The following is a 9,214-nucleotide window of genomic DNA, read 5'->3' on the forward strand; positions in this document are numbered from 1 at the left end:
AAATTTAGCAAACACCCTCAATTGTAGCAAAAAATCAAAAAGCGCCCCACTATTTAAAAATAATATATAAATAATATTTTTTTAAATAGACCCTCATTTTTCAAAATTTCAATATTTAGATATGATGGACTTTTGCTTAAGCGTACTAAGGTTCGTATAAATGTTTTTATGTATGTACTTATACATACATACATACATTTTAATATAAATTTTTTTTATTGCTCTTGGCTTACCTTTCATAATGATTGCTGTTAATTCTGAAGCATTTAATTGCATGCAGAATTGATTCTCGCTGCTAATCGTTGTTGTAGTTGCCGTTTTTATATTGGCCATATATGTGTAGGTATGCGCAAATTAATCCGCACTTTAGTCAGCAAACTAATATTTTTAGTTGCTTGCTATTTTATTATTATTTTACTGTTACTTGTGTATGTGTGTGAGTGTGTGAGTATAGCAATAATCCACTTATGACGCCTGCAAGCGATTTTGATCCTGGTTTAGATGTAGTCACTCACTCTGTGTGGGGTTAATGTTCGATTTGTGTTAGTTGCACGCTGCTCGTAGTGTTTGGTGTTTAGCAACAGTACTAAATACGCTGATTTACTATGTTGCGCGCTAATCCGCTGTCAAACAGCCGCTATGTATCTTTCTCGCTCGCTGTCTTTCAACTCGCGTGTGAAGCAGGCGCTATGCTGATTATGATTAAGTAAGATGAATTGGCTATTGTTCTAATTGGTTTTTGCACTTCCGCAACAAACTATTGGAAATTTGTTGCAGCTCTGAGGTTTAGAGGGAAGAATTATTACTGTGTGTGTTTTTTTAATTGCACTTTTACACTTTTTGCGCTTAAGTTGTTTTGGCTTATTGGCTTTTAAAGCAATTTAGTGGAATATTTGTGTTTCTTTTTTAGCTTATCTTGATGGTGAGTTTTTGTTTTTGAATATTTTAACTATTTGTAATATAATAATTCTCCCAAGCTGATGGCAAATTTGAACTTTTTTGGTTAGTATGTCAATACATAGAAGCAGTTTCACCTTTTTTTGTAAATGTTTTTAGTGTTTACATAAAAACACAGCAGCTACAACGTTTTGATTGCTTTAAAAATGTCCGCACTTTTAACGTTTTTGGGTATTTTCATGCACAAAACCGGCTTAAATTTCTTTAGATTTTTAAAATTGAATTTTCTAAATTTTCACCTTCAATTATAGGCGCGGGTACTTTTCACTGAAGATGCTTGATTTTGAAGAATTTCGCACTCTTACAGCTTTATTTACTGCAATTAAGAAAAATTTGTTTGTTTTTATTTTAACAGAACAAGGTTTGTTTTCTTTGCAGCTTTAACGCATTTATTTGCTATGAAATTTTGTCGTCTTACAAAATACGCAGATAATTGAAATCTTGTTGTTTTTAAACAAATTATGTTTAGTATTTTTTTTTTACAATTACAATTTTTTTTTCAAAAATATTTTTGTTTTCTATTTTCACTTTTATATTTGACCAGCACTTTTTTCTCGTATGCGCCACCTGCACTTGTCACAAAAACACTTTCAATAACTTCAGGCAGCTAAACAATTCTCATTTACAGCATTTGTATGTACATATAAATTTGCATATTATTTATACTAATGCTGAACGGTTTGTATTTACATGTTTCCAATACAAATTGTGTGCTAATAATTTTGACAAGTTTGCTCTTCATCTATTTTTCACGCACAAACAACAATTCCACTCAGTCACTCTTCTACTTGTTATAATTTCTCAACAATATCAAATTGTTCTGTTGTTGACACCGAAAACACTTGAACTCCTGTGTTGGTGGTGTATTCTTCTTAAAAACCGTTCCGCTCTCAAATACTCACATCCGTTTATGAACGAGCTACCAAACCGAATGACACACCAAATTCAGGCATTTCAAACAACAACCAAACAATCCAACAATCCAACAACGGCAACGAAAGCACAACGACAACGATCCAGCATATTCAGGCAGACAGACAGGCAAGCAAACACAGAACTAGCAACCCAACCAACCAACGAACGAACCAACCAACCAACCAGTCAGGCAAAAGGCAATCATATGCATAGTGTTGTAGTTGTCTTCCTCGTCGTGGTCGTGATCGGTAAACCAAATAAAAGTGAACACGCTTACGGCAACAATGATTGTTGTGTTGTGTTGTATTGTATTGTATTGCATTGCATTGTGCGCCTATAGACACTTGGCAACGAGTTGGTTGCTGCTTGCTGGCGGCACAAATGTTCGTTCGCTCGCTTTGCATACGTCATACAAAAACAAAGCCACTATGTAGACAGCCGTTTGTATTTTGCGATAAAGCGATATGATGATAGCAAAGAGCATCACGCACTCATTCACACATGGAGCGCCATGTAGGTAAACTAAAAAAAACAATACGAATTTATCCAATTGCAGTGAGTTTGAATGTTTTGCTTTTTGTATGTTTGTTGTGTGCGTGTGTGCTAGCTTCAGTTGTACAAATCGTAGACAGTTGTATATATAATCAGCGAGTTCTGCAGATAACTAGCAAACAAGCAGCAACGAGTGTTGAAGGACAAAGTGTTGATGCGGCTTTGCAAAGGATGTTTTAATGTTTTGTTGATTAAGTTGTTACATGGGAGCGGAAAGAGGTGAAAAGTTTGACTTTAGAGCGAAGGAGATGTTCGAAGCAAACATGTTTCGGAGGGAAAACAACGTTTGAAAAGTTTTGTTGGTGGAATTAATACTTTAATGTATTTATAAGCGAATTTTTGGCAATATATTTTAAATCGATCGAGCACTTTCAAACTGTACCTTGCGTCCATAATTCCTTGAGTCGGTAAGACTTTTACAAGACTTTGTTCTAATGCTATACAGCCCGTGAGCAACTTATATCTCGCCTCGTCTTGGATTGGCACCAAGATCGTGGCCTTTGAACTTTTGTTTGTGGAGGTATGTAAAGTCTAACTGCTTTGTGGATAAACCAGCTTCGATTGACGCATTGGAAGCCAACATTCAGCCAACTAAAGTTATTCACGAGATACCGACCAGTTTGAAGACTTCAAAATTGGTGTTCATTCAAAATTAATGTTTAAGGATGCCCGAATTACGGCGCAGTTACAACCAACATTTGAAAGGGATTATCTTTAAAAACTAAATGTCAAGAATGGTTCTGCATAAAACTAAAAAAAAGATTCCCCAATCAATGTGAATTTACGTTGTTTTATTTCAATTTAAAATCCGATACCTCTAAATTGATTGCCCTTTATAACGCAATTGAAATTAACTGGCTTTAGAGAGCAATAAAAAGTACATATTTACAAGAAATTTTCCATCAAAAACTCAAATTTTTTAAACTCGAATTTGTCCAAAATTCGAATAAACATTTTGGGGGTAGTCCCCAATTATGTACTATTTTTTTTCAGCGATGAAAGTGTTTGAGTTTGAAAGTTCTTATATATTTGGAAAGCGAATGATTTTATTCCCTTCGACGTTTGAATCAGTTTGAATTGCAGGTTTTCCGAGGACTATTTTTCATTTCAGGCACTACAGCACTAACTCAGCAAATTCGGTATCGAGTGGCGAAGATGTACTTAAGTGTAGTGAAAGAAATTATTCAACAGCCTTCCGGTGATGGTGTAAGAAATAGCTTCAGAAGTTCGAATTAATATATATTTGAATTATAACCTCTTCTTATTGAAAACTCTAAAAAGAAGTTGAGAGTTAAAAAAGTTTTTAGTCACTACTTTTTGATTATTTCTGATTAATTTATTGCAACTTTTGAGTATTTAAGTAGAATGAACTTGATTTTGAATTAATAAATGAGTTGATTACCTTCGTTACATCTTTTATGATGGTAATTTTCCAAAAAAAAAAAACAATTAAAAAAAATCTGCAATTCTTCTTAAGTCGAGCATTTTCCATGAGATAATGCTGATTCCAGTTATAGAAGGCTGCTCTAGTCGTAAAGAAATGGAAAGTGGAAATTCACAGTTGGTTCTGATGCACGTCCGAATGATTCTTGATGTACACTTCTCCGAAGTTATAAATATTAATTTAAGTGAATATATGTATGTATGTATGTACATATGCAACTTTAATTGAATTTTTTTAGGTGATAAATTTATTTAATTAATAATTTATTTCATTAACCAGTATAAACCTCTGTAGACGAATAAATAAATATATGGAGAGTGACTTGGTTTATAAATTTTTAAATATTTTTTTCTTCGCCCAAATCTCTTTAATCCCCTTCAAAACTAACCCTCTCCCTCAAAAAATCACTTACACTACGATTTTATTCTTCATTGATATATTTTTCGTTTTACCTATGTATGTTTTTCGTTTTTATATTTATTGTTCGTTTACATTTTATTTTACTTGATTTTATTTCAATACTTTTCTCATATATTTGTATCACTCCTTATCATGCATGTTCGCTCATATACCATTGCAGTCTTTAGCAGCCCTTTCACACATGTTCGCTCGTTCGCTAGACGTTGCAACACTATCAACACTGCCCCTTCCAACATTTGCTATTTAGTCTTTTTTTGTTTTACATTTCGTTTTTATGAATGAAATCAGCTGCTTTGTTGTTGCTACTCAATAGATTACCTGCCTTTCTCGCATGCTATAAATTTCTTTGTTCGAGTGTGTTAAACCACGACTTGAGCACTTGCGTATTGCGAATGGTGTGGCCACACTTGGCCGCTTTTGCAGTGAAAAATTTTTACTTTCCGATTTGCTCTTTTAAACTTCTTGTCAATCTCTTTCAAAAAAGAAACTTTACTTTTAATTTGCAAGCGGCTGTTAAACTTTTTTGAGACTCATTTCTCCTTCTTGAAATAGCAAACGCACAGAAACACAAGCTCTCTCCTCTAATTCGAGAGCAATGTTGCTAAAAAGAAGGGTGAAAGTTAGATAAATGTTAATTATTAGACGAACAGACTAATACGAGCTTCATTACTACAAAACAACAACACTTTCTGCAATGATATTACGGCATCCTGCAGTATATGGTAACATCGGCAACAGAGATTACACGATGTTCGAAAGCGATCGACAAAGTGAGAGCTGCTGTTCTCATTAATTAAACTGCTGTTCTACTTAATTAAACTATGTTAGTTGAACCGACTGTTATTAGTACTCTAGGATCAACTACAAAACAACAACACTTTCTGCAATAATATTCCCGCATACAACAGTATATGCTAACATCGGCAACTGAGATTGCACGATGTTTGAAAGCGAGCGGGAAAGTGAGAGAAAAACTATGATGCGAATTATAAACTATGTTAGTCGAATCGGGTAACGTTGATGCAATAGAAATATCCAAATAAGAATATTGCGCTTGCACGACAGTGCTTTCGAATATGTCGAGATTTGTTATGAATATTTAAATTAAATTTGTTTACATAAAATTTGATTGTTCGCCTAAGAAAATATGCTAAAACAAAGTAATTTTATTAACTTTAAATATTTCGTCTGCGGCGTACCTTCTGGTGGAAATGCCCAAATGAATACTCTTGTGATAAAAATTATATGAAAAAAGTGAGTTGCGATATGGGCAGCTTACGACTGATCGAACAAGGTTTTATGTCTCGTTTCTTAGCCTTCTAAGTATATGTGAGTATTTTAATGCACCTAAGTAAATACATACCTAACACATATAAGTATCTACGTAAGCAATGATATACATATGTACATATGTATGTGTGTATGTATTTACCTAAGCAATATTTGTACATATGATCTGAAAGGAAAACAGCTCTATTATAAAATTGTTTAACGAATATATGTAAATCTAGAGCTAAATATTATTCAATGCAAAAATAACAATACCCAGTCTGCCACAGTTTGCTTAGTCCCCGATTAGACAGCTGCCTAAACAATTTCAACGACATTTTTTATATTTATGTAAATATTTCAATTTTGCCATATTCAACTCTATTCAAAATATTCATATTCAATTAGAAATCTACTTTTCACAGCTTTTTTATTCTTTAGGTATTTTTGTATGTACGCACGGCGACCGAGAGTTCATATATATAGGGTGGGCCATGTAAAATTTGCTTTTTGAATCGCCTATAAACAAAACACTAATCAATACTTTGTCAAACCTTTTTTTTATTTTGAAGATTGAACATTGTCATTTATGAATAAAAAATAATATCGTTCAAATGACTGCCACGACTGCCACTTGATCAACCCAATTTTTAAGCACATTTTCGATTGTTTGGGCTCCAATTTCATGAATGGCAACTTCGATTTTGTGTTTTAAAGCATCAATCGCCTCTGGATGGTTCGCATAGCATTTGTCCTTAACGGCTCCCCACAAAAAATAGTCCAACGGGCTTAAATCACAGCTCCGAGGCGGCCAATTGATATCGGAATTTCGGCTGATTATTCGGTTTTCAAAAACGGTAGCCAAAAGTTCGAGTGTAACTTTGGCAGTGTGACAAGTTGCACCGTCCTGTTGAAACCAAATGTCGTCCATGTCATCTTCTTCAATTTTTGGAAACAAAAACTCATTGAGCATGTCACGGTAACGCTCGCCATTTACTGTAACCGCGAAAGGAATGGGAGTTAAATTTAGTAGCCAAGGAAGATAGATGCCACCGCACTTTACCACGATGTATCCAGATGGATTCCGGCGTCGGCGTGGGTATGTATTCGAAAGACCTTCAAACTTCCAAGTCCTTTCACATGGCGAATTGGAAAAACATCTTTCAAGCAGAGGCTCTTTGTCAAGGGAAGTTTGTGCGATAATCAGAAATCATCCACACCAACTAACGGAAGCATGTATTTGACGGATAATCAAGCAGCCATCCTTGCTATAAAGTCACCAAAAACTAATTCAAAAATCGTCAGATCATCAGTTGCCTGATCTCCCATCGAGCGCGTCCCAGGTGGTGGATAGGAAGCCCTGACATCATAATAGTGGCCTTCCTCGCTGGGTTAGGTTCCAACACTCGTGTGATGACTCAAAGTTGGCATGGAATCAGGGTGCCATCCGCGAACGAAACTGGCTAGGAAGGAGTCCCAAACAAAAACCGAAAAGGTAATGGAAAACGATGGATTAATTACTCCAGGTGGAACCCACACAAGTGGTAATCTACCCGCTTCGGCGGCAAGGGCATGGATTCTAGAGACCCCAACCATTAGCCAAGTCTCTCAGCTCTATGAGCGAGAGTGCATACTGGAGGAGACGGGGTTGCTATCGCAATGTCCTCTTCTTCAGAGACAGAAAAACGTTTCCCGGTTTTGGAGGGCCTGAGTTGTGAGGCTGCTTCGGTGGCGGCACGACCTCCCAAAGAAGCCGGGAAATCGAACAGTGTGGCAATAAGGGAAAGGAGAAAGCGGCGGGCAAGGCTCATGCGGGAGAAATCCTCATGCGGTTCTGTCGGCCTCGATCGGCGGAAGTCACACCAACAGAAGCCAACGGGTCCACGGTGGGCGCTCCCAAATTGTCTCGCTCTAGACGTAAGCGGAGGAAGACGGTGGCTGAAAGCAGCACACCTCCCTGCCCTGAGGCTGATGCTGATATCCGCGCCACGACCCTCCAAGGTACGAGCGTGATATCGGCGCCAGTCAATGTGGCGGGCGATGGTTCTGCTGAGCCACGGTCTAACCGCCGCCTTGACAACAAGTCCAACCCAGCTGTCTACCCGGTGAACATTTCGGCAGTGGAGGACGGCGAGCTGGATCTTCGCCCAAGCACATCCAAGGGTGTGGCCAAGCCATCTTATAGCGAGAAGGCTGCTGGCCCACGACCTGTGGCTGTGATCGGAAAACTCGGGCCTGGCCATCAGCTGACTAATGCAGGAATTAAATTCTGCAAAAGCCGGCTGATGCGTTGGGTAGGGAAGAAATATAGGAACATGGAAACGAATAATATGTTTGGCTGGCGCGGCAAGGGACTCCCTCTAGAGTATCCGAAGTAGGCTGCCCCCAATGCGTCTAGAAAATGGAGACTTTCGTGCAGTTCCAGAAGCAGCCTGTTAACAGATGGACTAACATGGATACCTGCAAAATAATTAAACAAACGTGTCCCCAATTTCAACAAATACAGAATAGACGAGTTGCTAAGAAAGCCACAAGTTGACTTATTCAAAATAACGTCAACAATAAGCGGCTACTGGTCTTTGGTAGATCATGCCAGGGAGGTGGGGTTGCCGTATAACTTTAGATATAAAGCTGCAATTCTCAATGAACAACTTGGTAGGAATTGCAGCAAAGAAAAAATGGCGTAGGTTTATAGTCAATTCAAGCTGGTTTGACTAAATAACGGCAGTGGTTCTACTAGCGGTGTAATAAAATGGAACCTTTTGTGCTCATTGAGTCTGGGATGTGTCATGCAGACAGCATCTCTACCAACCAACCATATCTACCATATTAATAATATTCTAAGTAGTTGCATAATTGGATTGGATGACCCAACATAATAGCGTATAACTAATAAAGATCATGAAACAAAATGAGTCGTAGTTCTTATCTTAATTTATTTATCTAAATATAAATTCTAGTTCCATCTAAATTTATTCACCCGCTTTATATTCTACTACAATTCTCAACAAGCTTATAACATCAAGTTTTAGATGGTGTTCCCATGCAAGTCATAATACATAAACTGAATTAGATATGATTGGCGTTCAGTATAGCTTCCAACCATGCTGAGACTTAACATGCGGCGCTTCATTTTTATTAGTTCGCTTAATTAAAAAATCACTAGCCTTAAATTCACAATATCATCAAGGCATTCACTGCATAACCACAACCATCATCTAATTTGTCTTCCTTTTCTTTTGTATTATTCCAAGTGATGACATCAACTGGTTGTCAAAATCGCGAAAAATAAAGTAGCGGTTTTCGGAAGGCACTACCTTTAGTATTCTGTCCACTTTGTGCTGGGCAGGTAGTCAGATCGAAGGATGATAGATTACAAGGTTTGACCATCCGAAGCAAAATTGTGAGATTAATTCCGCTTGTCACGTCGTAGGGGATTCGGGAGCAGAACTCTGCCCGCAAATTTCACTTGTATTCTTACGGCAACGAAGTGATGTCAGTGATAACTTTGTTGACTTCTTCTTATATCACCAACATCATCATAGTTTTAAGGTAAACAAACCGTTGTTACTTCAGCCAATCAGCCAATTTCTTTAAAACCGTTGAGAGCCGCTTAATGGTCTGATGTTGGCCACACCTTCTGAGTTCTCTCCGCCG

At 37.3% G+C, this 9,214-nt stretch overlaps 1 protein-coding gene across 1 annotated transcript in view; it reads right to left on the reverse strand.

The window, feature by feature from the left end:
* LOC129248263 (uncharacterized) overlaps window positions 1-342 on the reverse strand; it is a 53,752-nt gene extending 53,410 nt beyond the window's left edge. The window contains exon 1 of the mRNA XM_054887747.1: window positions 234-342. Within this exon, the coding sequence (XP_054743722.1) occupies window positions 234-333 (100 nt within the window). The 5' untranslated portion in view covers window positions 334-342. The remainder of the gene's footprint in view (window positions 1-233) is intronic.
* Window positions 343-9,214: the final 8,872 nt, after the last annotated feature.

Source organism: Anastrepha obliqua, chromosome 5, assembly GCF_027943255.1.
Source record: "Anastrepha obliqua isolate idAnaObli1 chromosome 5, idAnaObli1_1.0, whole genome shotgun sequence".
Classification (NCBI taxonomy): domain Eukaryota; kingdom Metazoa; phylum Arthropoda; class Insecta; order Diptera; family Tephritidae; genus Anastrepha; species Anastrepha obliqua.